At 41.9% G+C, this 27,756-nt stretch overlaps 1 protein-coding gene across 1 annotated transcript in view; it reads right to left on the bottom strand.

Annotated features, from left to right (window-relative positions):
- LOC308280702 (vasoactive intestinal polypeptide receptor 2-like) overlaps nt 1-27,094 on the bottom strand; it is a gene marked incomplete at its 3' end in the record, with an annotated part of 68,734 nt that extends 41,640 nt beyond the window's left edge. The window contains exon 1 of the mRNA XM_080755021.1: nt 26,756-27,094. Coding sequence (XP_080611147.1) covers nt 26,756-26,863 — 108 coding nt within the window. The remainder of the gene's footprint in view (nt 1-26,755) is intronic.
- Nucleotides 27,095-27,756: the final 662 nt, after the last annotated feature.

The following is a 27,756-nucleotide window of genomic DNA, read 5'->3' as shown; positions in this document are numbered from 1 at the left end:
CTACCACATATCCTCCATGCCAGCTACATCACAATGCAGTATAAATGATACTTGACAAATTGCCCTGAGCTTCCACCAATTGAAGAAAATGGATGGAATTCAGAGAGTGGAGGGTATTTTCCAGTCAGATGTCTTGGCTGACTGGGAGGTTGGGGTGACCAGAGATTTGGCTGGCCCCCTGTAGTAACTCTGAGGACACCTGGGGGTCCCAGACCCCCTGTGGAAGACCCCTGGTATAAGCTACTCATTTTTGTTGTCAGAGCCCAGCTACAAAAGCTTTTATGCTTCAATTATGATCTAATTTGACACTGTTCTGGAGCAGGAGCATTTTCTGACAGTTTGGTCCCTATAAAAGCCAAAGCAGTAAAAAAAATAAAGTTACGCAAAAAAATCATTAGAAGTACACTATGTAGTAACTCTGAGGACCCCCTAGGGGTCCCGAAGCCCCTGTGGAAGACCCCTGGTGTTTGCTACAACTCATTTTTGTTTTCAGAGTCCAGCAAAAAAAACATTTATTCAATTATGATCTAATATGACATTGTTCTGGAGCAGGAGCAGAGCGAGTACTGAGATAGGCACAGGGGTCCGGCGTCTGGGGGGTCCCAGGTGAGGAAAGACCCCAACCAAATGTCAGAAAGGTTATTCTGGCTGCTTCAAAATTGTAATAAATGAACTCAGAATGTTTTAAAACCTACAAAACAACCCTAATATTAAGAAAATTGGACATTAACTGGCTGGCGTACTGTTCTGGGAGGCCCCAAACTATATGACCCCCAGATAGGGGGTGGGGGTCCGGAAAAGTTGGCACCCATCATTTTCTCATAGTTTGGACTCTATAGAACCAGGATCTGCAAAAACATTAAAATTTTAGCACAAAAATCCTACGGAAGTACACATCGTACCACACTATACTCATCACTGTTTCATATGGATATTGGTTTGTTTAGGGAGTGATAACTGTCAATAAGCTGGGCGATTGGAAGAGTTATCATACCAAAATGTAAACTAGAGACATGTACGAAGACGAAAATGGGTATATTTCCAACGCACATAGCCGAATGAATGAACTAATTTTCAGTGGTCTTATCTCTCTCTCTCTAAACACCTAGGTGAGTAGGGGAGGTTCATATCTCCTCGACAATATAAGTGTCAATGTAAATCCACCTCGTCCATTCACACATGCGTTGAATCATACATGGCAGCGTCTGTTGCATGTCAAGTCTACTGAGTCGGATATGTGCGTTCATATATCGGTACACACAGCCACACTGTTTAAAGTCTGGAAAACCTCCATGTTACAGATGCATGTGTGAATGAGACTATTAACTCTCCTACTGCCAGATTATTTATTTATTTATTGGGTCTGGTGCCATCAAAAAGCGGCTTACCTTTGCGACGTTATAGTAGATAGATAGACATTTATTTTTTTATTTTTTTATTTTATTTTTTTATTGTGCAATAGTGCACTTTGGTCTGCCAGGCAGCAGAGGGCGGCGTCATGCGAGAATGAATGTGAATTTGCCTGTTATTTGTTGCCGTGCATTCAGACCAGTCACTGGCCACAGAGCCTCACAGCCACAAGGAATCAACAAGGAAGTGAATTGGTCTCCGTTGATGTTAACGCATAATGGATTTTTTACACCATCACCGCGGAAAATGTGTTTACAGTACACGGCGGCGCGACCCCTCATCAGTTTAAGGACATCAACAAGGTAAACGAACGAACGCGAACGAGCGCCGTATTGGCGCGGAGGTCTCTTGAGAATTGGGGCGAACAGGAACGTCCAAAGCAGTATAAGAGTTAATGAAGGGGAAGTGAATGAAAACAAAAGATTTACAAATTATATACAATATAAGAATACAAACATAGATTAGGTGTCCTCAAGCACAACGTAATAAAACTCATAAAACGTATATACAATATAAGAATACAAACATAGATTAGGTGTCCTCAAGCACAACGTAATAAAACTCATAAAACGTACTTGTCGAGCTCACCCACAGAGTCTTGTGGTACAGTAGGTCGCTAAAGCCAAACAATGGCATTGTACAGTTCTGCTAGAGTGTTGTTTAACGTGACTGAAAACAGCCTCTCTAATCTATAAAGAACATTATAAATGAAAAACACTCATATGTCATGGCCCCCAAACTGTGGAATGAACTCCCCATTGCAATTAGAACTGCAGACTCACTCCCTAGCATCCGTAGTCTGAAAACTCACCTCTTCAGACTCCATCTTAACCCATAGCACTTACCGACCGAAACACTTGCCTACCCTCGATGACCATACAGGCTTATGCAAAGGCTAAAATGTAATTTAGATAGCATTTTTATATAGACTGATGCCAGGCCATTTTCGACTTGGCATCCTATCGTACATCGAAGCTATAGTGTGTATACTGTAGCTTCGATGTACATACTGTATATTATTGATGTTTTGATTGTTTCGATTTTATTGAATAGGTTTGTTAAATAAATTAATTAAAGTTAAGTAAGTATGGAATATGGATAAAATCCATAACCAACATAAAACAGAGACCAAAGGACGTATATCTTAGATTGCTGTATTTTAAGAGAGTCAGACAAGGAAGACAGACAGTGAGCATACCATAGTGGCAGCTTGTAAATCTCTCTCCCCTCCAAGATGGAGGAGAACAGTATATAAAGAGTACAGTTTATGACAGTAAGAATCGTGGGACTCATTGATTCGTTCCCATATCATAACAAGGAAGTAACAGGAAGAAAGGGACACGTAGTGTTGGTAATTTTCCACTAGTGGCATACAGTATATCATGGTTTTGTAGTCAGGGCAACCAAAGTTATTATGACCTGTAATCAGTTTGCCTGAACCTACAGTATGCGACCAAAATGTGGTCCCATGCTGTAAGTTCAGTTCATAATATATAACCTTATATGGTCATATGAGCTTCATACACAAACCATGAATTATGTATCATAATTCTTATCTTATCAAGGTTCTTGGTTCAGCCTTAACCTGACTGCGCCAGATGGTGGCAGCAGTGCGTATGCCTGGATAACGCTCTGCCTTTACCATCTGAGATTCCTCGGGGAGAGTTGATAACACTCGTAAAGTCCCGGGCCGGACCAATCAGCGGCAGCTATGGGCGGGCTCTGAGCGGCTCTGAGCCAATAGAGTCTGACTGCAGACCACGTGGAAACCCAGGAGGCGGATTCTGGGTGTAACGTCATGCAGACAGGCCAATATGAGTGGTTGGAGTTGGCACTCCCAGACTGTGATAGACAGACGGCCCCATCCAATCACCTGCTGAAGAATTTGAAAAAATGGCCCGCCGCCCGCCCCTTACATCGGGTCTCCCCGAGCGATCCCAGATTGTAAGGCAGAGCGTTATGCAGGCATACGCACTGCTGCCACCATCTGGAGCAGTCAGGTTAGTTCAGCCTATGTTTTTAGATTACTATTTCTATTTGATGTATTACCGTTGTTTCCTGTTGAGATTGGCAGATTTCAACCAGGTTTTTTCACTCATGTCACTTTGTCTGCTGACCTCACTCAGCAACGAAATAAAAAGAGAATAAACAAAAATAAAAATAAAACAATTCACAGGAGGCAAGCAGTGATCACCCCATGATGTGTACTGCAATGTAATTTCAAATGCACCGCTTTTCTTTAGAGTAAAAAGGAAAAAAGACCTGTGTGCCATGTGTGATCTTGGCAGGTTGCCCCAGGATATCAATCTCAACAGGAAACAACGGTACATTGTGCTGTCCTTGCCTATTGCAAGTCGCTCTGGATTAAGAGCGTCTGCTAAATGCCTAAATTGTAATACACAATCAACAAATCAACTGAAACTATTGCGGGGTTCCATGCAATCTAAGAAGCAATATAGCTTAGAGCAGGGGTCAGCAACCTTTTTGAAATGAAGTGCCATGTTTTTATTTTCTCGAGTGTCAGTGTGCCATGTCAACATAAATTTTAATGACAAATATTTTTACATATTTTGATTGGCAGAACATAATCAGAGCAATAATCCACCTATCTCCCCGACTCCCTCTCCAGTCAGAGTTCAGAGTTTTAATGAATGTAGAATTATGTGCAAGATGTAATTTGCTATAAAATAGCTAACTTCATTTAATTGACCACGTTTAAGAAACAAATAATGACAAATATTTTAACATATTTTGATTGGCAGGACATTGTTATAACGATCATTAGACCCAGAGCACTAACCCATCTATCTCCCTGACGCCCTCCCCAGTCAGAGTTCAGAGTTTTAATGAATGTAGAATGTTGTGCAAGATGTAATTTGCGATTTGTTTTTAAAATAAAAAAATCCTCTCTCTCACACTTCTGCCAGTGTGCCGGTGATCACCCTCCCCTGTGCCAATGTTGGCACTCGTGCCTAAGGTTGCCTACCCCTGGCTTAGAGGGACCAGTAGTGTTGGAGCATATCTCTGTACACTGTAACCATGACCACGATGTTTCATATCATCATATCGAGACTCAACATGACAATCCTATTCATAAGGCCAGAGTAACACAACCTAAACAAGCATACTATACAATTACACGCATGCACAATGCATCATATGGCATCACACAACGAAACAGCTTTCTACAAGAGGCAGCTCTTTTGTAAATGGGAGAGTAAAATGATTGCATTACAGTAGAGGACACTGGTCCCTTGGTCCAAGAGGAGACAGAGAACGTCAAAATGAGACTGAAGCCATGGCATAAGCCATATACCCAGGGGGCAAACCAGCCTTTTTTTAGGAAACCTGCATTTGCCCCGACATACAAAGTTGTCCACCAGAAATATTATCTATGACCCAGTAGGATCACAACCTATATGGACAACCCGGTCAATTTGTACAACAAAGTCCAATATGGCCGCCTTTAGTTTTAATGGGGGGTGAATAGGGCAAAATTTTAAACTGAGGGATATTTCCACGAAACTTCACAGGTTGATCAATGGTATACATATGAACATTTTTTGTATTGCAAGTTTCCATGAAATCCAATATGGCCGCCACAATATGGCCGCCATAATGTAAGGACCCAGAAAATAGGTTTTGCCTCTAACTTCTGAACCAGATGAGCTAGAAACGCAAAATTGGTGTCTATTTCATGGTGTCTGACCATGGGAGACTCAATGGAATAGCAAATTTTATTATTGGGTGTGTCTGGACCTTTATTGTGCATATTTGCCAGATGGTGGACTCCCAAAATAGAGCTTTAACATAATTTCTACCATGATTGTTGACTGCTTTTGCAAATACAAGCAATATGAATCCATTTGCTAAGATTTATGGCACAGAAGGGACTTATACCTGTATTATTCTTGAGTTTGCATGTTGTCAAAATGGCTGTAAACGAGATATTATATTTCCTGTCCGATTCTACTGTATGTAGTTGTAGCAATGACTTCAGATAAAATCAGAGACCAAATGTATCTTAGAAATTATTTTTTAATTTAAAAAAAAAAGAAAAAAAGAGAGAGATTATCTCAATGAAATGAATGCAACTGCCTTTTTGGGTCTTTCACACATAGACATGCACATGCTTTCCAACAACTTCAGCTTCAGGGAAATTATAATGAACACATGATTAAAACAGGCTGCATTATAATGCAAATAATTGCTAGTCACTATCACTGTCATGTGTACCTATCCTGCTGCCTCTTGGGGGACGGGCCTCCATTCCGAAACACCACCATTCCGAAACCCCACCATTCCGAAACACCACCATTCCGAAACACCACCATTCCGAAATTTAAATTATTTTAACTTTCACCCACCTCCACCCACTTAACCTCACCCACGTTCACCCCCCACCCACCTCCACCCACTTTCACCCGACTCCAAGGGGCAGGAAAGTGGGTGGAGTTGGGTAAAAGTGGGTGGGCCTGGGTGAAAGTGGGTGGAGGTTGGGGGAAGTGAATAGAGCTGGGTGAAAGTAGGTGGAGGTTGATGGAGTGGATGGAGGTGGGTGAAATTGAGCAGAGGTAGGTGGGGGTGGCTGAAACTGGTTGGATGTGGGTGAAAATGTGTGGAGGTGGGTGGGGATGGGTGAAAATGGTTGGAGGTGGGGAAAATGGGTGGATGTGAGTGAAAGTAGGTGGAGGTGTGTGGAGGTGGGTGAAAGCGGGTGGAGATGGGTGGGGTGGGTGGAGGGATCTGGATGGAGGTAGGTGAAAGTTAGTGGAGGTGGGTGGGGCTGGGTGAAACTTGGTGGATGTGGGTACAGGTGGGGGTGGAGGTTGGTGGGGTGGATGGAGGTGGGTGGGTGGGGTAGGTGAAAGTGGGTAGAGGTGGGAGGAAGTGGGTGGAGATGGGTGGAGTTGGGTGAAATTGGGTGGAGGTTGAGAGTGGGTGGGGGTGGGTGGAGGTGGGTGAAAGTGGGTGGAGGTTGGTGGGGGTGGATGGAGGTGGGTGAAAATGAAACGACATATTCGGAATGGTGGTGTTTCTGATTTTCGGAATGGTGGGGTCTTATAGATTTATGTGTCGTTTGAATGAGTCGCAAAACTCTATTATTGGGTTGTTGATCAACCCCTGCCTCAGTACTACCAGGTACCAGTCTCCTTTCTGGGAACACTGGTATGATTGTCTTGTGTCTTGGGTCTTTTTCACTGGAAAGAAGGCATGGTTCAAGACCAGCATGGGTCTAGATCTCCCTGCACTTCAGGAGTTTGGTGAAAATTCCTCTTATTCCCTCTTAGAGGATGTCAAGAATCAGGCTAGAGACCTCACAATAGCTGTATATGCATCAAAAGCTGACCATTCGGAGGACTTTGACCTGGCAAAGCTGAGAGTGTACAAGTTCCTAAATAACCGATCAACCCTGTTGAAGCTGCTGCCACCTACAGAAAATGCCTTTGGCCTGCACCTGAAAAGAGCTGCTCTAGCAGCCATAATAGATAAAACTGCACACATCGCGAAGCCAGACATCCCTTGCTTCACTGAATATGGATGGTCTCTCAGTGATGGGAAGGCAGTCCCCTGTCCATCTACAGAGCCAGCCTGGCCTATATCAATGGACAAGGCAATATCATGTAGCTGTATCAAAGGCTGCCAGAAAAACTGTTCATGTGCAAAGAAGGGAATTGCATGCTACTTGGGGTGTCGTTGCCAAGGACTGGAGACAAGATGCAGCAGGATAGGTACACATGACAGTGATAGTGACTAGCAATTATTTGCATTATAATGCAGCCTGTTTTAATCATGTGTTCATTATAATTTCCCTGAAGCTGAAGTTGTTGGAAAGCATGTGTTGTGCCTGTCTATGTGTGAAAGACCCAAAAAGGCAGTTGCATTCATTTCATTGAGATAATCTCTCTCTTTTTTTCTTTTTTTTTATTAAAACATAATTTCTAAGATACATTGTTTTGGTCTCTGATTTTATCTGAAGTCATTTGCTACAACTACATACAGTAGAATCGGACAGGAAATATAATATCTTGTTTACAGCCATTTTGACAACATGCAAACTCAAGAATAATACAGGTATCAGTCCCTTCTGTGCCATAAATCTTAGCAAATGGATTCATATTGCTTGTATTTGCAAAAGCAGTCAACAATCATGGTAGAAATTATGTTAAAGCTCTATTTTGGGAGTCCACCATCTTGCAAATATGCACAATAAAGGTCCAGACACACACAATAATAAAATTAGCTATTCCATTGAGTCTCCCATGGTCAGACACCATGAAATAGACACCAAGTTTGCGTTTCTAGCTCATCTGGTTCAGAAGTTAGAGGCAAAACCTATTTTCTGGGTCCTTACATTATGGCGGCCATATTGTGGCGGCCATATTGGATTTCATGGAAACTTGCAATACAAAAAATGTTCATATACATACCATTGATCAACCTGTGAAGTTTCGTGGAAATATCCCTCAGTTTAAAATTTTGCCCTATTCACCCCCCATTAAAACTAAAGGCGGCCATATTGGACTTTGTTGTACAAGTTGACCGGGTTGTCCATATAGGTTGTGATCCTACTGGGTCATAGATAATATTTCTGGTGGACAACTTTGTATGTCGGGGCAAATGCAGCACACCTTCCTTTGCCCCCTGGGTAATACTCGATACAGCCCTTTAACCCAGTGGTTCTCAACCTTTTCGGGTTCAGGGCCCACTTGAACATCCCAACCATTTGTCCACATGGCTGCGGTGTTAAGTGGTCAGATGGGTGGGCCACGTGCACACTAAGAGCATGTTTATTTTAATGGTCAATGAACTGTTGATCACCAGTAAGACACCCTAATCGGGAGATAAGCGACCGTAGGTCACTTATCTCCACAAATAGGGCAAAAATGTGTTTTGCCAAAATCTTCCTGATCCATGTTGATGACATGAGTGTAGACATACTGTGTAGTGATTTTCGTGATTTGAGGGCAAAATCTGTAGGAGCAGTGTCCAAAAATGTGTTTTTAAAAATCGGCCTGGAGGTGGCGCTATATGGGAGAGATTCATGTTGATGGGATGAGTGTAGACATACTGTGTAACGATTTGCGTGATTTTAGGGCAAAAATTGTAGGAGCAGTGTCCAAAAATGTGTTTTGCAAGAATCGGCCTCATGGTGGCGCTAGAAGAGGGCCATGTGAGAAATGAGGGGTGGGGTCTCCGCGCCGGCAAGGCGGACGAATAGGTACCGGCCCCGGCTGTCCCGGTCGCTCCTAGCCGGAGTTACGGCATTTTATGTGAGCTGCAGTGTAGGGGGTCCTCCACTGGGGGCGCCACCACTTTTGCAGCCGTTCTGGAGCACCAGGAGTCGGTGGTCCCCGGGAATTCCCCGTGAGCAGCCCCGTTGGGGTGGTCATTTGGTCAGTTTAGCACATTTGGTCATTTTTTACATCTGGGGGTCCCCCAGGGACCTGGGGGTCCCTGGAGCTCTGGGGGTCCTTGGAGGTTGTAGTTTGGCAGGCAAGGAACGTGTGTGCAAAATGTGGCATGGATCGGGGCAACGGTTGCGGAGATATGAGCAGGGCAAGAGTGTGACGTGTGAGGTGTGACAGACAGACTGACGGACTTACATTTGGTCATTTTTTACATCTGGGGGTCCCCCAGGGACCTGGGGGTCCCTGGAGCTCCGGGGGTCCTTGGAGGTTGTAGTTTGGCAGGCAAGGAACGTGTGTGCAAAATGTGGCATGGATCGGGGCAACGGTTGCGGAGATATGAGCAGGGCAAGAGTGTGACGTGTGAGGTGTGACAGACAGAGGGACTGACACTACTGACACTACTTACACTTTGTGCAGGGTTTGATAGTAAATGCGACCTACGGTCGCAATTATGACGTACAAACTTTAAATCACCAGAAGCAGTTTGTGCTGTTTGACTGTTTAGGTCACTGGTTCCAAAACCCTGGGTCGGGACCCATTTGTGGGTTGCGGACACATTTTATTGTGTCCCTTAATTTTTTTATTTCCTGTTTTGAATTATTATTATTTCAAAAATGTTTAAAAAGGCAACATTTTTCAAAAAGAATTCAATGATTTTTCTAAGTAATTTCATGAATAAATAAAAACAATCTAAGAAATTCCATAAATTAGAAAACAAACGTTTAAGAAGTAGTGAAAATAGCTGATCTACCAGCTCACAACATGGAGCGAAAGCGCCACGTTGTGTGCTATTTTCACTAGTTTGGGTCCTGGGGAAAGGTCTAATCTCTCTTTTGGATCTCGAGCTAAATGGGAACCACTGGTTTAGGACAGATGATCTACTGCATTCTGAACAAGAATTTGTCACTGTCCCTGGGGGCAAAGTTCAATGTGCCTAACCAGACCATACACACATGTAGGGATTTGATGAATGATGCAAGCAACAAGCACAAGTGCACACATGCTTGCACGCACGCACGCACGCACGCACGCACGCAGCACGCACGCACGCACGCACGCACGCACGCACGCACGCACGCACGCACGCACGCACGCACGCACGCACGCACGCACGCACGCACGCACGCACGCACGCACGCACGCACGCACGCACGCACGCACGCACGCACGCACACACACACACACACACACACACACACACACACACACACACACACACACACACACACACACACACACACACACACACACACACACACACACACACACAGTAACACTCACAACCTGGGCAGATAATATCTGCGAAATAACATTATGTTATTTCGCAGTAGAATTTGTAAGGATTCTTACTGCTTGTTCCTTGTGTTGTTTCATTCTCAAGATGTGTGTTACAATCCCATCAAGGGGAAATAAAAGGATTGTCACAAACAGGTTGACAAGGGAGGTTTTTGTTTTCAGGCTTGTTGTTTTCTTGTTAGTTTTGGGTTCATATACATATAAAGAATTTACAAATAATGCATTTTCAAGACATGAAACAAATGTCGAAGACTTTTGGACACACCACCAATCAGTGAACAGGTCTGAAGGTGCCCCACCAATCAGTGGCAGTCAGGTCTCCTCCAAAGCATATGAGCTGGATGAATGCATGTTGCATAGCAATGCAACAGTGAATACAATAAATACTAGTAGAACCCTTAAGAACACAAATATGTAACAATGTGAAACAAGTAAGACGCCCTGAGGCCTAGAAGCGACTGTTAGGTCGCACTGAAAAGCAGCTGACTGTGAGCAGCGTTTGGTTAAACAGCACGTTAAAGCCTGTGAAAAGCCTGTGAAAGCCACAGCCAATCATCGACGCACCACTGACCCATGTGAGTGAGTGTTACACCAAATGCGTTATTTACAACTTTTTGTGAACTAGCCTGTCTTCATGGATGGAATGGGAGGGAGGAACTGAAGTCGATAGGTAACAAAATGTTGTGTATTAACGTGACACAAGGACGGACGGACAGACGTACATGAGCTAGACGTTTTCATACTAACTGCGACCTGACGGTGGCAACAAAAGCAATTTTGTATATATTTTGGTATCTTTTTAAACCTGGCTACATTTGGCTACACTGCCATTTATTGGTCTATAAATGCGATAGCAATGCCGTGCAATCGTGCATGCATGTGAAATAATGCTGAATAAAGACTGCATTGCTTTTGTTTTGTTCACAGCACATGTTTGGCTACACTGCCCAACAAAACACTACAGATATTATTATAACCCTAACCCTAACCCTTATATCAAATTATGCAATGTACCGGTATATGACTTCCAAAGGTGACAGGCTAGGAGATGCAGTCAGGCATCTCCTAGCATTTCATATTTTCAAATATGTCCATCTTTTAAAAGGTTTGGACAACCTTGTTCTAAATTATAAATATCTATCTGTACCCGAGTCCTTGGCATTGTGTAACACTAGTCTGTCTGTCTGTTCTGACCTCAGACAGACAGTGGTAGGGAGGGAGGAGGGGGCCACATTATCTCTGGTCCATAGTGTTAGATGGAGTTCTCCTTAACGCTATGGTACCGATGAGTCCGCTCAGCCTCTCATCAGTAGAAAAGTAAATATTTCAACGGAATACTCCACTACTCCAATTTTTCTATTGAGAAAATCTGTAGAGGAGATTTTCTCAATAGAAAAAATCCATTGACCAGATCTGCCTTCCGGCAAAATATTTTCTTTTCTGGCCAAAAAGTGTATTTTAGACGAGGTGAGGGGCAGCTTTCAGCTCCCTAAAACCATCTTTGTTTTGGTGAGTATAGGCTATCGAAAGTGGATTTTTTTATTTTTACTACAGACGAGAGGCTGAGAGCGGTTGTGAGCGCAAGGGCTTAGCATTAACGAGAACTCCTTAGGGCCACATGAGCTTCCACTGAGCACAGGTAGAGAAAAGTGGTGAAAAGGTGATGGTAGTTGAGGTTGGGGGTCAAACCCTGTCTGCTGTTGTTTTCTTGGGAGCTGACAGACAAGAGAGCCCCCCGGCTGACCCGACGTGTGTGCGTCAGTACCAGACTTTCTTTGTTCCTTTCTTTCTTTGAACTGCGCTCACTGAACTGCTAAAACGTGTACACTTCAGCAGCTCATTGACAATTCCGCTGACAATGATTTAGTTGCATTCACCTGGTTGACCAGGTCTAACTAGACCCTGGTTAAACATGTAATTAGCAGGGGTCATCAATATGTCCTTACACAGACAAAATGTGCCCATGACAAAGACGTGTCCTTGTCCGTGGCAAATTCTAGATTTTCTTTTTTTACACACCCTTATAATGTTCTTATTTTGATCTTAAGACCCAATTACTGAATGCCAAGTCTCCAGGTTTTCTTCAGAACATGTATGAAACTGATTTACTATGACACTATGGCACATAAGAGTCCACTACTAGTACTAGTAGTTTTCAAACATTTTATTTTCAACCTCCATAACTCTTAGAGTGTACAAATGGAACCAAATGGACCCGTACACTCTCAGAGTTACAATACAGACCTGTTATGGTCATTCAGGGCTCATTTTGTATGCCTCTCTCTTGTAGAGAGAGAGAGAGAGAGAGAGAGAGAGAGTGTGAGAGAGGGATATTAGTGTGCCAGGTTGTGCCAGGTAGACCACTTTCAACCTGGTCTAACTATTTTGGGCCTTTCGTTACAGTCAAATATTTTCAAAAATGTTAAAGAAATTGCTAAGTAATAGCATACGTATACATGCTGCTCACAATGTGCTGTGATGCGAGTCGTGCGACATGTTGTGAGCTTGTAGATTATCTGTTTTATTTTGTAAAAAAACCTTATACAGAAACCACTTCAGCCCTATATACATTTCGGTCATTTGAAAAAATCTACAAGCTCACAATGTGTCGTGATGCGACGCATTGTGAGCTTATAGTAGGGATGGCCAAATGGAGATTTTTTCTTAACCGATAACCGTAAGGCCTTATCAGTTAATTAACCGTTAACCGTTAAGGAAATGTGTTCAAAAATGCGCTATTTTAGCAATTTAAAAAAGGAAAATACACCCGTTTTTCCCCATAATAAAGTGCCATATTTACACATTAAAAACAATAAAACTAGGAGAAACAAGAATACAAATGTTTTCTAAAAGAAATGTGTTTTTGCAAAGAAACTGTGGGATTTAAATGATCAGTCTGTAATGTGATGCGCTGTCACCAGGCACGTGCGTCGTGCGCACATACAGCAAAGGGGGCTGGAGCCCTTAACTTTTATCAACAGAATTGTCCACCAAAAGGCCCTTCAGCCCATGCCTCTCTAACATTCTGTGCACTCCCTGGCTCTCGCCTAACAAAACAGCCGCAGCGAGATGCTCGCATGTAGAGCAATAACTTTCAATCGTATGACTTTTGGAATAGTTGAATCGGCTAAACGTGATGTCCATTTCATTAATTTTCTTCTCTCTCGCCCGTGTTTTGTGTGTGCTGATGCAGCGATCATTGAATTTGCGACTCTGAGCTTTGTTATTTTCGCATGTCCTACTCGGTAAAAGACGACTTTAGCGTTCCTCACGTCATCAACATGTAACATTAGAAAGTTGTGTTTTAAGCTCTTCTTAAACGGGATTCAATGTGACGGGGGTCTGTTTTGTAAAATCCAATCAACGACGGAGCATTTGTTTCCTGATGAACAAGTCGTGTACGACTCCTGCGAGTCACGCAATGCGTGAATGCATGGATGTTACACAGACATTGGTGTCCAGAAATGTGTGACCACAGCGCGTATAGTTGCATCGTTGATGACTTGATGTTGCGTAGATATTGGTGTACGGGGCTTTTGGTGTGACACATGGGTTGATTTCCTTTTTCTTTTCTTTTTTATCGGTCAAATGTGACCGTTAGTGCTTACCGGTAACCAATTTCTTATCGGTTTAACGGTAACGGTTAACCGTTGGCAGGGTTGTTAAGTAACGGATTACATGTAACGCCGTTACGTAATCAGATTACAAAAAACGTGTAACTTGTAAAGTCCTAGGTTACATTTTAAAATGTGTAATCTGGATTACAGTAACGGAGGTGAATGACGGGGGTTACATGGTGGATTCCATTCTCCCCCTCCCCTCATGAATTTTACAAATAAGTTATAAAAACACCAAACAATAAAATACTCAAGTAGAAATACCAGTACACATTGTCACAGCATCGCTTCAGGGAACAGCAGCATGTTATGCTATGTTCAGTCGTAAGACGGTGGTGCGCATCGAAAATAGCAGATATACAAGCTCACAACGTGTCTAACCGCGACGCATTGTGAATTTGTAGGTCTGCTGACACCATTTCCACCCGGAACGTCTCTCAGCCAATCAATGACTACTATTTGACGTATCCCTCTCTGTGATTGGCTGGGATACCGGGTCCATTGTAACACGTTGTTGTTGTTTTTACTCTGAGCGTTACGTGGAGAGGTTGGTTGAAAACACTGGGCATTTATTCGTTTTCTGTTGGGAAATAAAAGCTAATAATCTTATTTTGGAACGCTGTTTCTGCCTTTAATTACAATGGCAGCACTGATAAGTTTAACACTAACAAATAGGTTCAGGGACGATTTATGGAATATTTACAACAATCCATCTGAAAGGAAAACTGCACACAAGACAGAAGGAGATACTGATATGATCGATGAAGGCTTACACATGCTGTTTCTACAACGGTAAGCGAAAGGCTGTCCTTATAAAGCTTCCCATAGCATCTGGCTAGTGTTAGCTTCAGGCTAAAGGTGGCTTGTTTAAGCCATTGGTTCTCAAAGTGGGGTCCGGGGACCTACATGGGTCCTTGAGGGAGTTCCAGCCCAGGGAGTCCCCAGCTAATTGATAGTTAGGAACCAAATGGACCCTTATGGGTCTGTAGAGTGTACACAATTTAAATGCACCCCCAGCTAAATGCTAGTTTGGAAACAAATGGACCATGGGTCTGTAACTCTCACTGTGTACAGTGAGAGTTAAAATTAACATTGATTTTACAATATAAATTGGGGTCAGAGATAGAATAAATGGGGGTCCATTGGCTAATAAGTGTCCATTTGGGGGTCCTTGACATGAAAAAGTGGTGTAACTTGGTGGGCGCTGGTTTAAGCTTCGCTTGTTTAGCCTTGGATCAAGACAGTCATAGGTCAGTCTTGTATCGAGGCTGGCTATGGATTGTTATGAGTAAAACATGATTTTATTTTTTTTGATGGGAGAACGGATGCTGGTCGTTCTCAGCAAGAGTATGTCAGTGACAGAGGTTGGTTGTTTGCATTGAGAGGCGGCCGACGTCACAAGTGAATGCTTGGAATTGGAAATTAACAGTACAGCACCTTAATATACATATTTCTTATATATGCCTACTCTATGTACAGTATACAGTATATATGGACATTAAACATTTGACCATTGCTTAGAAAGAGAGTACCAGTCATTTGCATATAAAGCTATTAAGTCGTTTTTCTTTATTTTGTTTGTAGGTATACTTTTGCCTTCTGTGTGTACTGTGCCTGCATGCCTATGAATAGGATGGGGAAGGTGTACACTACTGTATTTTAACATCATATGGTGGTACTTGGAGAGAAAAATATTGTCTTGAGTGGTACTGGTAAAAAAATAAGGTTGAGAGCCTGATCTAACCTATTTTCTGAACATGCAGTATTTTGTGTGAATTACAGTATGTGTACAAGTGGTGTTATCCAGTATGCAAATCTTCAAAATTAGATATTTTATGATAATACTGTTATCAGTCATAATAAATCGAGTTTTGCTTAAAAGTAATCCAAAAGTAACTGAAAGTAACCAGTAGTTACTTTTTAAATTGTGGTAATCGGATTACGTTACTGACTACACTTTTTTGCAAAGTAACTTGTAACTGTAGGGGATTCCTTTTTAAAAGTAACCCTAACAACCCTGACCGTTGGCCATCCCTAGCTTATAGATCTATTTTTTTATACATTTGAGAACTTGAGATGGGACATTCAGCATAATGAGTACTTTTACTTTTGGTACTTTAATTACATTTTGATACCAATACTTTTGTACTTTTACTCAAGTACATTTTGAATTCCAGACTTTTACTCGTAAGGGCACGGTCACACCAAAGTATGGCAGCTGATAAACTCTTTTTGTGAGCAGCTGACTAAAAACGCAGAGAGCACATTTTGTCCCAAAGCCAGTGACGCACCTGTCACACACCTCCAGGACCCTCCCCGTATCCAGCACCGACTCACCCGATTGGACAGAGGGGGAAAACCAGAAATTACGTGGAGATTTTATCTGCTCCAGCATAAACGCAAGGTCTGCACGACACGCAGAAAGCTGCGCAAAACCAAAAATCCACACCATTCTCATTGAAATGCATTGGCATTGGCTGTTGTTGTACTACAGTATGTGAACAGAATATACTGGTAAATATTGATGATAGTCTTGAATAGCTGCTGTGGTGAGTAAACTGTTCAGTGCATATTGATGATAGTCTTGCTCCGTTCCCTTTGCCAAAACAATTTCCTTGCATGAATCTTATACTTGGCAATAAAGTGTCCTCGTGTTCTGGGTTCTAAAATATTATAGTACTCGGGGTCAGAGGAGCAACTTAGAGTTCTGGGTCCCATGAGAACATGTCACACTGGATCCCTAATATTTATAGGAAAATAAAATTCATAAACCAAGAGCCCCTGTATAGCTAAGGGCCTCTGGATTTTACATAACGTTTCACCCTTATTTGGAATTAACCCATTTTGCGGGATGAATGCAAGTAGCCTGTTATAAACACTATTTCCCATCTGAACCTACATAGAGGACACATCTCTGGTAGTTAGTCTGAGACTGGAGCAAGCTAAGCAATTAAAGGGAGGCAAAACCCTAGGATGTCTAGTTCAGGTTAAAAAGGACATCATGGTAACATTATGGCAGGCTGCATAAGCCACTGCACATCAGTGGGGAGGTTTGTGAAGTCCTTTATCTACCTCGGATCCATTGTCGCTAACAACCGCAACATAGCAACCGAGAAAAGTCTGAGACGTGCCCTGGCAGCCAGTGCCATGAAAAACTCTCTGGAAGCCGCTGTGTGGAGACGCCATAACAAGAGACCAAAATACGTATCTATAACACATTCAATTCTGTTTGCCTCTCAACAAAACCCTGGCTGACAGAATTGACGTCTTCGACACCAGAGCACTGCGCACAATAGAGGGGATAAAATGGCAAGATTATTAGACTAACATTATGCTGCGGTAACGTTCCAAACAGTCATCTCCCCCCCCACCTCCGCGTACCGTCTGGCAGCACAGCGGCAGATGTGCTGGAACGGCCACGTAAACAAAATCCCCCCTGAACACCCTACTCACGCTATCCTCCACTTCGAGTCAAAAGCCACAGCTGGAAACGCCCCCCCGCGGTGCGCACTGGATCGATGACATCACCACCAGGGACCTACCCCACCTGTCACTGGCTGACACTGAGCTGACCTAGCACTAGATCGACCCAACTGGAAAAGATTGGTGCCATCAATCGTCCCCGCCACCGAGCAAGACACCTGATGATGATGAGGCTGACCTTATAGTTCACCATGATGTAAGCAACAAAGTAACTAGTAACTAAAGTTTGCAAATAAATGTAGTGGAGTAAAAGTACAATATTTGGATCCGAGATGTAGTGGAGTAGAAGTAAAGGTATTGGAAAATAGAAATACTCAAGTAAAGTACAACTACCTCAAAACTGTACTTACTGTAAGTACATGTACTTAATTACTTTCCACCACTGGTTGACAATCTATCCTTGCATGTGGCTCTGGGATTGTCAAGGATTTCTGAGAAGTAAACATTTAATAGGAACTTAAATGAATAACGCATACTATAATGTTATCTGCTTCCTGGGCAGACGAGGATTTGTAGTAACACAGGTATTAATAATTGTATTAGGACTACTCATGCATAGAAGGAAGCATGAGATCAGTCCGTTGTCTCCCCAGGCACGGCAGAGGGAGAGCAGAGCCCAGGATTACATAGGCAATTGGCACTGGGTGTAAATGGGTTAAAAAATAGTGGGATAAAAAGTATTATTATTATTATTATTATTTTTTTTTTAAAGGAGTAGTTCACCCCCAAAATGACTTTTTTTCTAATGATTACTCATGCCATGGAGACTAGAGTTCAATAATAGTTTTAGTTTTTTGTCGCATTCCTAAGACAAAAATGTGATAACAATAAATGTACCCCCATTCATTCCGGATGGTGACCCGTTTCGGAATCAATGAGGGTAAATTTACTCAAGTCAAATTGTTGTCTTAGGAATGTGACAAAAAACAAAAAATATTATTGAACTCTACTCTCCATGGCATGAGTAATCAATAGAAAAAAAAGTCATTTTGGGGGTGAACTACTCCTTTAAGAAAAAATGTATTAGCTGCAGATGCATAGTAGGGAAGTGAAAAAAAATCGACGCGTCGATCGACTCATGCTCACCGCGACTCAAAAAGTATGAGTCGAAAAATCAAAAAATATATATATTTTTTTTATTTTTCTAAAGTTTTTCCCCAAAAAATGACTGTTTTAATCGTTGTTCAAAAACGTTATAAGCGTTAATGTTTTCCAAATGTGAGAGGACCGGGTGTGTGTGTGTGTGTGTGTCGGAGACTGTTGTGCATGCATGCGGCGCTAGTCAGGTCCGCGGACTACAGGTTGAGAAACACTGCTGGACCGGGATGATGCGCGCGTCATAGCAGTGCGCGCTGACTTGCCTGACTGTATCAACTCTATGGACTGGATGCGTTTTGTTTACCTCCTGCCTCTGCATGCATGCTTGACACGAAAGCTCGCTTGTTAATGGCAGCGTCGCCGTTGTGTGCGATGATCACAAACCACACTACTCGTCGTTAACGTTAATGCGACACACCCGTGGGGATATATGAGAGCGAGCGGTCAGCGCTCCCGCATGTCCCATATGGACTTTGTCACTCCGCTTCTAGTCTCTAGAGAACAGACTCCATGCTATGATGCTAACGCAAAGAAAAGCAATTATTTATTATAATTATTATTAGGGCTTTGATGCAAGTTCTGATGGGTGCAGCTGCAAAAGTTGTGTTGCTTAAAGTAATGGGCCGTTGTGCTCTCCTTTCAGCTGAAAAAAAAGTTATTTTTTTATTTATTTTTTATTTTTATGATGACGTCACTATCGGCAGATGACGTCACAATCGGCAGCAAATCTGGATAGCCTGTTTTGAGAACCCGTGGGATACTTTTAACCTTCGCCTTCTCAAAACCAGAGAAAGACACAACGGTCAGAAATGGGACTTTGTGAGGATAGAAGGTGCTAGTGGGACCCCAAAAAAAGGTTTTAAAATAGGAAAAGTGAAATTTCATGGTGTATCACCTTTAACCTGCACTGGAAAACTACTAAATCAGCCTATAAAGTTTTTTCATTCTCCTTTAAGTATTATGCAGCATATGTTCCGGTCCGTGCTTAGATTACTGACTCCTGGCTGTACATTTTGCATATGGACTACTCTACAGGGATCTGCGATGTACATTACAGCTTACGGAACCACAACAGATGTTAAGGATCACTGTTGCTGTTGAATCACCAGTGAATATAAATGTACATTCATGCAGTATTCACTTGTGATAGTATTGAATGTTAAAGTTGTTTTTGTTGATAGAATATCAGTCAAATCTAGCACAGATATCTAGGGTCAGACTACAAAGGTGCATGCATACAGGAGGCGAAGACTTTACTTTTATGCAGTGAAAAGATGCACATTGACGTGATGCTGCACCGAGCGACACAAATGTGCAAAATACACCTCTTTTTCGTCTTTGCTTGTTGAAATATCACAACTTGAGCGAAGTTCTCTTTGCGAATGAAGCGACGCAAAGACAATATAATTTGTGTGAACACAACTTTAATATATATATATATATATAGTACCGTATACTGGGCAAAGACAATATAATTTGTGTGAACACAACTTTAATATATATATATATATATATATATATATATATATATATATATATATATATATATTGGGGTTTTTTTCATCTCTCTACTCTTGTCTGTACCTATCCTGTGTTTTAGCATTGCTGTTGCTCCTACATTATCTAGAAGAGTGGACAGTATTTTGAGAAGACAGGGCACTTTTTTCCACATTTGGAACACAGGGCACTTGAGATAATTCATCATGGATTTTTGTCTGTTTGACTGAGCAGGGGCACTATTTAGGGAGAACACTGGGCACTATACTGTACTGGGATATTTGGGTGTGTGTGTGTGCGTTCGTGCTGTGTTGTGTTGTGTTGTGTTAAAAGTGTCAGTGAAGAAATGAAGAGACGGTAGTCTGAGAGCAAAAGAGCAAAAAGCATGTCTGTCTGTCAGCAGTGATGTTACTAGGTTTTCAATGTAATGGGTCCCGGGACCCACAGGTGGTCATTCAAATGGGTCCCAGAAAAGTTTTATGAGTCCTCAATACAATGTTTTCGAGCGCTGTGAGTTTGTAGATTGGCTATTTCCAAATGTTTGCCTATTTCTTATATTTATTTTACAAATTGGCTAATGTTTGAACTACTAATGAATTCGGGCGCGCAAAATGGCGTCGAACGTCGGTGGAATCAAAACATTGACGTTTCTATCGCCTGTTTAAGACTTTCTACGTGGATTTTATTTGTGTTAACGTAGGGTAAAGTAGGATGCTTTCACCCATGAACAATGGTGGTGTCTGTGGAATTTTAAAATGTTTTTCTTTTACCGCGACCCGGTAAATTATTTTAACATGGACTCCAATGGAGGCGCATCCCTGGGACCCCAGGACCATGACATGAATGAGTCCCTGGGCGACTTGAATGAGTTTTTGATGCGGGATGCGCACGTAATGACATCACTGTGTCAGTCAATAATCTGCAGTGGTTTCCACATAGAAACGGGTCATCAGTTCAACATTTCTATGTTACTAAGACGGTGGAATCTAAATTTATTGCATCATTTTGAACTGGGTCTTGTTCCTTGGCAGCCTCTATGATTATTTATAATGAATGATTTTACACCAGGTTAACGCAGGGCACCACTCTGACTCTACTCTACAAAACGCCCTTCATGCAGATATAACTGGCCTGTGGCTGCCCTGGAGCCAGGTCATTATGGGTCACCTTGTGCTGTGTTGCTTGTATGCCTTCTATTTTACGCCAAGCTCAGAAATAGGCCTACACACTGTTGACATTGCAGGTTGTTCAGTAATGGGATGGCTAATTGTAGTCTGTAGCCAGGGGCATCATTTGAGTCATCACATCATCTGGTGTTCACATTTTACCTAAAATGTATCAAAAATACAGTGGAGTAAAGGTCGTTGCACACTGCTGCGTTTTTTCGGCCGAATATAGGAGCGAATTTCGGAACACGTAAATGAAGAAATCAACCTCACGTTATGTCAATCAAGTATGCACACTGCCGCCCGTTTCGTATTTATTTTCGGACCAGTGGATCCCTTGCTCTCTCTACCTATCTCTCTCCTTGCCCTGAAAAACACATTTTGCAACGAAAAAACGCAGCAGTGTGCAACCAGCTTAAAAGTACAATATTTGCATCGTAGATGTAGTGGAGTAGAAGTAAAAGTATAGAAAATTTGAAATACTTCAGTTAAAGTACTGTATTGTGAATTAAGTTATTTGTTTATTGACATACCAGTAAGACGCCTAAGGGCGACAAGCAACCTCTGACCAGTGATATATCGGCTCAGTTACCCATATATGGAGACCCCTGGTACCCATATATGGAGATTCATGGACTGTATATGGAGATATACTGTGAGACCCAAACATGCTTACTCAGTTATTCGTTATGTGAAAGTCCTATGACGTCTATGACATCTGACATCATACATACAATCCATTTTATGCCCATATATGGAGATCCCCCGACGTTAGGATGAGACCCTCAATGTTTTACTTGAGTAAAAGTATAAATACTGCAATGTAGAAGTACCCTGTTACAAGTACAAGTCCGGGATTCAAAATGTACTTGAGTAAAAGTACAAAAGTATTGGTATCAAAAGTAAAAGTACTCAGTTTGACTATGGAGTCCACGTATGGTACCACGCCTCAAAGGCCCTAAAAACAAACTAATTAGGCTTCTGCTTAACCTTGCATCTAGGGCTCACCTCACCGCTAATCACTTTCTAAGCGCGGGGCGGCTCGCGGTACTTGACAGAGAACAGCATCTTGCAACGGGCCTGGTGTATAAGATACACTACACCACTAAGATATCCATGTACCTGACAAAATACTTCCAAAACATCAAGGATGTTCACAATTACAACACCAGAGGCAGCTCCACAGATCATGTCCAACCCAGATTTGGCACAAAAAAAGGGTCAAATGCGTTCTCCTGCTATGCCTTCTAATAAAGGGTCCATGGTTAACCACTATGCCTAACCCTAACCCTAACCCTAACCCAAACCCTAACCTTAACCTCACTGAGGGAACATAGGGTCGAGGGAACATAGGCATGACCCATTGACCCCCTAATAAATACTTCAATAAAATCAATCAATTCACCGTTTGTCAGCCTTCTGATTGGTCCCTGAGACTCCCTGACTGGCCAACCAGAAAAAAATCATTCACTTTTTGCTATCGGGGGTGGAGTTGTGCAGTGGGAGAATGTTGCTTCAGTCTTTCACCACGGTGCGCACTGCGGAGCACGGCGAGCGTGCAGTACGGTGCCGCGAGGTGATAGCGATTTCGCTCATTATAATGAATAATCTTCAACAAACTAGTTCACATGAACAATATCAATGTAACTAAGAGTTTCGATTGGGTACATATATTTTAAATGTGCAGAATTACAATTAAAATACATTTTATGTTGACAGCCAGCCTATAACTCCACAACTTCCTACCCAAGATGCACTGTGCTTTCTCTCTCTGTATCTCTCCTCCGATTTTTTCAGAGGATTAAACTAATTAAAACATGTATTTTTTTGGGGAAAACCCCTGTTTTGCAATGTAACTACTGTACTTTGGTCTTCCCTTTTTATTAATATCAAGTAGATGTTTCTCTTTTGGTACTTTAAATAGCAATAATGAGGCTACGAATCTTTTTTTCCCCCCATTCATTTCCAATGTAAAAACAATCTGCCTTAGTGTTTTCTGTCCCACTGGGATTAAACAAATTAAAACATATATTTTTGGGGGAAACCCCCTGTTTTGCTACTGTACCTTTGTCTTCCCTTTTTATTAATATCACCTAGATGTTTTTCCTTTGGTACTTTAAATAGCAATAATGAGGCAATGAAAATACCCCCTCCCCCCATTCACTGCCACTATAAAAACAATCTGCCCTGGGTATTTTGTACCACTTAGTAACAGAGCAGAATGGGGCGGGATTTGACAAACAGTGAATTATGCAGTAGTCTCATCTACAAAGTAACTAGTAACTAAAGTTTTCAAATTATTGCAGTGGAGTAAAAGTACAATATTAGCCTCTTGAAATGTAGTGGAGTATAAGTAAAAGTACCTCAAAATTAAGTACAGTAGCCTACTTGAGTAAATTTACTTAGTTACTTACACCACTGGAAACCGAGGCGAAATACTTCCGCAAATGGGCGTGGCTTCATTCTGTACATTAGACACGCCCCTATAGTCATTGGCAGAGAGGCCAGCATTGTATTTCAACTATTTTGAAACGTAATTTTTGAAACTTTTCAATTTTTTTCATCATTCAAATTTTGTCTGTTGGTTAATAACATAACTCTGTTGTGTGACAAACTGTTAATAGGGAGAGCGGGGTAAACTGAGACACCGGGTAAACTGAGACGCTCCATTTATCTTGGCAATGGAACACATTTACTGGTCATGTGACCATTATATTTTCAAGCCCCTTGAATTTCCCACTTGTCATGAAAAGAGAGACCTGATAGTGCTGTAGAAAACATGCTTTTTTCACAAAAATGTGTTTTTTGCATGTAAAAGTAAATTTTCTTGCTGTCAACATAATCAGCTGTTGTGTCAAAGCAAATTGATGCGGGGAGAACATTTTATATCATACATGTTGATGAACTACCAACTTATAAATCCATGTGATAGATGCTAGCTGAAGATTACCCTGAATTGATAAAAAATATCCCTTTTCCCAAAATGTGGCTGTGGGGTAAACTGAGACAATTGCTTCGGGGTAAAGTGAGACACTATCTCACATTATCCCAACATGAAAGACAGGGAGAAACCTGTAAAAACCTGATTAAAGGGTGTACCAAACTTTTCTCAGTTGATTCTAATGTATTTTCCCCTGTAGAATCCATTTTTGATATATATTTCTTTGTATTGTGCATAATTAATGAGATAATTAGCATATCTTAATACTACAAAAGAGTAAGTGATCTACTTCCGGGTCATGTATCGCTAACTTAAATACCAAACCACTTGGCCAAGATGTACTACATATGTACTAAATATAGCTTAAAAATCAAACCTCGGTTCGAAGTGGAGCGGTGAATTTGAGCAGTTCCAGGTAAATATATATATATATATATATATAATTGAACTCAAGTGTCCATGGCATGAGTAATCAATTTGAAAAAAGTCAACTCAATCTGAGTTCCCAGAGGTAATTTCTTCCGCCACTAGGTGGCGAAAACAGTTCAAACTCAACCAGATAGTTGTGGGACACTGGACACATTGTGGGACACTGGACACACATTGCTGCTCATAGCGGAGCTGTGTTTCACACCGCTCCAAAAATTCAAACACCCATGTCACCTTTGCAAGATGTCGTTTCCAAACCTCTGTATACAGTTGTATTCGTTATTACCCTCATATTTTGCCTCTGTATAAAATAGTCCGCCGGTCAAATATGTCCGACCGGAAACGTGCGCTGCGGCACAATAGTTCCGCCACAATAGTTCCCCCCCCCCCCCAAATTTTTTTTTTTTTTAACGTTTTTTTTTTTTTTTTTTTACTTTTTTTTTTTCTTTTAACTTTTAAAAAAAAAAATTTTTACTAGATGTGAGCGGCCCGAAGGGCCGCGACCCTCTAGTTTGACTACATTTGACTAAATATGCGAATTATTTCATTAGTTATGCACAATACAACAATATACTTTGCAGAAATAGATTCTACATGAGAAATTACATAAGGATCAACTGAGGAAAGTTTGGTAAACCCTTCTATCAATTTTTTATAGGGTTTTTAGTTTTTTCCTTCTGCCCATGTGTCACATTATTTGACACATGGGTGGAAATGACAGGACAAAGCCTATTAAAAGAATGTCTGGTATGTACATTTTTGTATTGCGCATATTTAACCCGGTTAACCGGGTTTTTGTGTTTTTATGGTAGTTTTAAAGTGAAAAAAGTGAGTGGATCACTTTACCCCGTTGATTTCTCTGGTCTGTCTCAGTTTACCCCGGTCCTGGGGTAAACTGAGACACAAGACCACTTTTTTTAAAACAATCATATTTTCTCTGCCTTTTGTCTTGAATATGTTCTGATAACTTCCATTGTTAGGAAACATCCCAAATTACTGGGAAATGTGTACATTTTTACTGATATATCTTTTAGTTCGCCTAGAGGGGAGAAAATGAAAAAAGTGTCTCAGTTTACCCCGCTCTCCCCCTACATTTGTATCGTATTTATTTGGCTATACAGCCTCTTTAAGTATAAAAATTCATCAAAGCTGTACAATACTTGAGTAAATGTACTTACACCACTGCCCCTATTGTAAGCCAGGCCAAGAAATACACTGTTGACATTGCAGGTAGTTCCTGTGTGATTAAATCTGTAGCTATTAAGACTAAAGGGATGGATAATTGTAGGCTGTAGCAATGATCCTGTTGATTTACGCACTCTGGTATAAAAGCCCTCTTATCTCCAAGAACACCATTATTCACTATGCTGACGCATGCAGAGTGTTTAAAGTCAATGGCTTTGACATGAGTCATGACTTAATATAGTATAGCTGCTCTTCTGAATGAGCATGCACCCTAACATCTAAACCTGTTGGGGGAAAGGACTTTGTCTAATAAATCTCAAACATCTGTCACCCGAGCAAACTGCTCCTGTGTCCTCCTAGGTCAGTGGTTCTCAACCTTTTCAGGCCGCGACCCCCAAAATAATCATATTTTAAACTATGTACATTGTACAGTGGTTGTGATATGACTAGTGGAGTCCTTGAGGGGGTCCCCAATATAGCCTATATGGGTGTTGTGGAGCATAGATCTGCTATAAAAAAAATAAAAAAATAAAAAAATACATTTAGGAATATTTTGAAATATTTTAACACCGTAATTCTTGTATGGGGTCGGTCCCTGCAGGCACAACATATTTTCCAGTTGGGGGTCCGCGGTCAAATAATAGAGGGGGTCCTTCATGAAAAAGTTAGAGAACCACAGACAATGGAGCTATTGATTGAATAGCCTACTTTATTAGCAGTTCGCGCAGGAAGACGCCTACATGATGACAGTTCGTTTCGGATACAAGGTTTATTAATATGATTTAAAACTAAAAAAGCACAATTGACATGTTTACATCTGGGTCGTTTGTAGCCTACTCAATTCATTGAAATAAAGATGCTGCGTTGGCCGGGAATCGAACCCGGGTCAACTGCTTGGAAGGCAGCTATGCTCACCACTATACCACCAACGCCTACTGAGCAATTCTGCTAAAACTTTTTACCACTAGAATAGACCCAAAAGAGCTCACATTGTGTACTTGCAGATCGTCTATTTTCACTACTTCTTTCTAATTTGTGGAATTTCTTTTATTTTTATTTCATTTCTTCGTGAAATTGCTGAAACCAAAAATTAAGTGACCCATAAAAATGAGTCCGCAACCCACATGTGTCCCGACCCAATGTTTGGGAAACAGCGCTATATCTTAAATAAACTATCTTTAAAGAATGTTCCAAGTTTAGGAACCCTGTCCGTTAACTCACCGTGTGAAGAACAGACATCAGCCCGAGCAGGAGCAGAGAGAACCGGTGGTGCGTCATGGACATGATGATGGTGATCACCGCGCACACATCTCCACCACCAGACCTCATGTAGACTCCACGTAGGCGAGGTCCTTAATTCGTGACAATGTACGAGGCCAACACACTAATGTAGCCTCGACTAGACACAAGTATGTATTTATTCCGGGAGAAACTCAGTTGTGAGTGAGAAGAAGGAAAAAAGTAATTAAATCTATTTGGTCACATTAACTAAAACTAATTTCGAACCAGGCTACAGAAATGTAACCTAATATTGTGAGTTGCCCTCTCCAATCAATAACAGAGTCCACAGGTCGTGTCGCTGTGGTCCGGCGTTCCACAGATCTGAGCTGGGATGATGTTGGGTTTGATGACAAACAGCTGGGTCTCTTCTTCTCTACTCCACTCTAGCCTCGCGTTGCAGGCATCTCCGAAGAGAGACTCCACTCCCGCTACCCCTCCAGTGCGCAGCGCGCCCCCGACGCCACTTTCTTTTCCAGTCCCGGACGCGCGCTATATTTCTTGCGCGCTCCCGTCCTCCGAGAGATGATGAGCAGAAATACGTCCTCTGTCTGTCTGTCTGTCTGTCTGTCTGTCTGTCTGTCTGTCTGTCTTCCGTCAGTCCGTCCGTCCGTCCGTCCGTCCGTCGGTGTGTGTGTGTGTGTGTGTGTGTGTGTGTGTGTGTGTGTGTGTGTGTCTGTGTCTGTCTACTCTTTAATAAAAACAACAGCGTCCTCTTGCGGCTGAACCGAGCCCATAAATAGTATTGAAATGCACCTGCCTTGCATTTCCCTCAATCAGACTATCAAACTAAAGGCTCCATTTGCACTGGCAGCCAAATCCAGCTTGAATCAGATCTGTGTCACATCCAGATTGGAATCTGATTTGTTCCATGTGAATGTGTGACCATTTAAACCAATCGAATTCCAATTTGGATTCTGGATGTGGCACAGATCTGATTCAGG

The sequence above is a fragment of the Nannobrachium achirus genome, assembly GCF_963921795.1.
Source record: "Nannobrachium achirus genome assembly, contig: SCAFFOLD_288, whole genome shotgun sequence".
NCBI classification, from domain to species: Eukaryota; Metazoa; Chordata; class Actinopteri; order Myctophiformes; family Myctophidae; genus Nannobrachium; species Nannobrachium achirus.
Note: the sequence above shows the minus strand (reverse complement) of the source record. Positions and strands in the feature narration are given on the sequence as shown.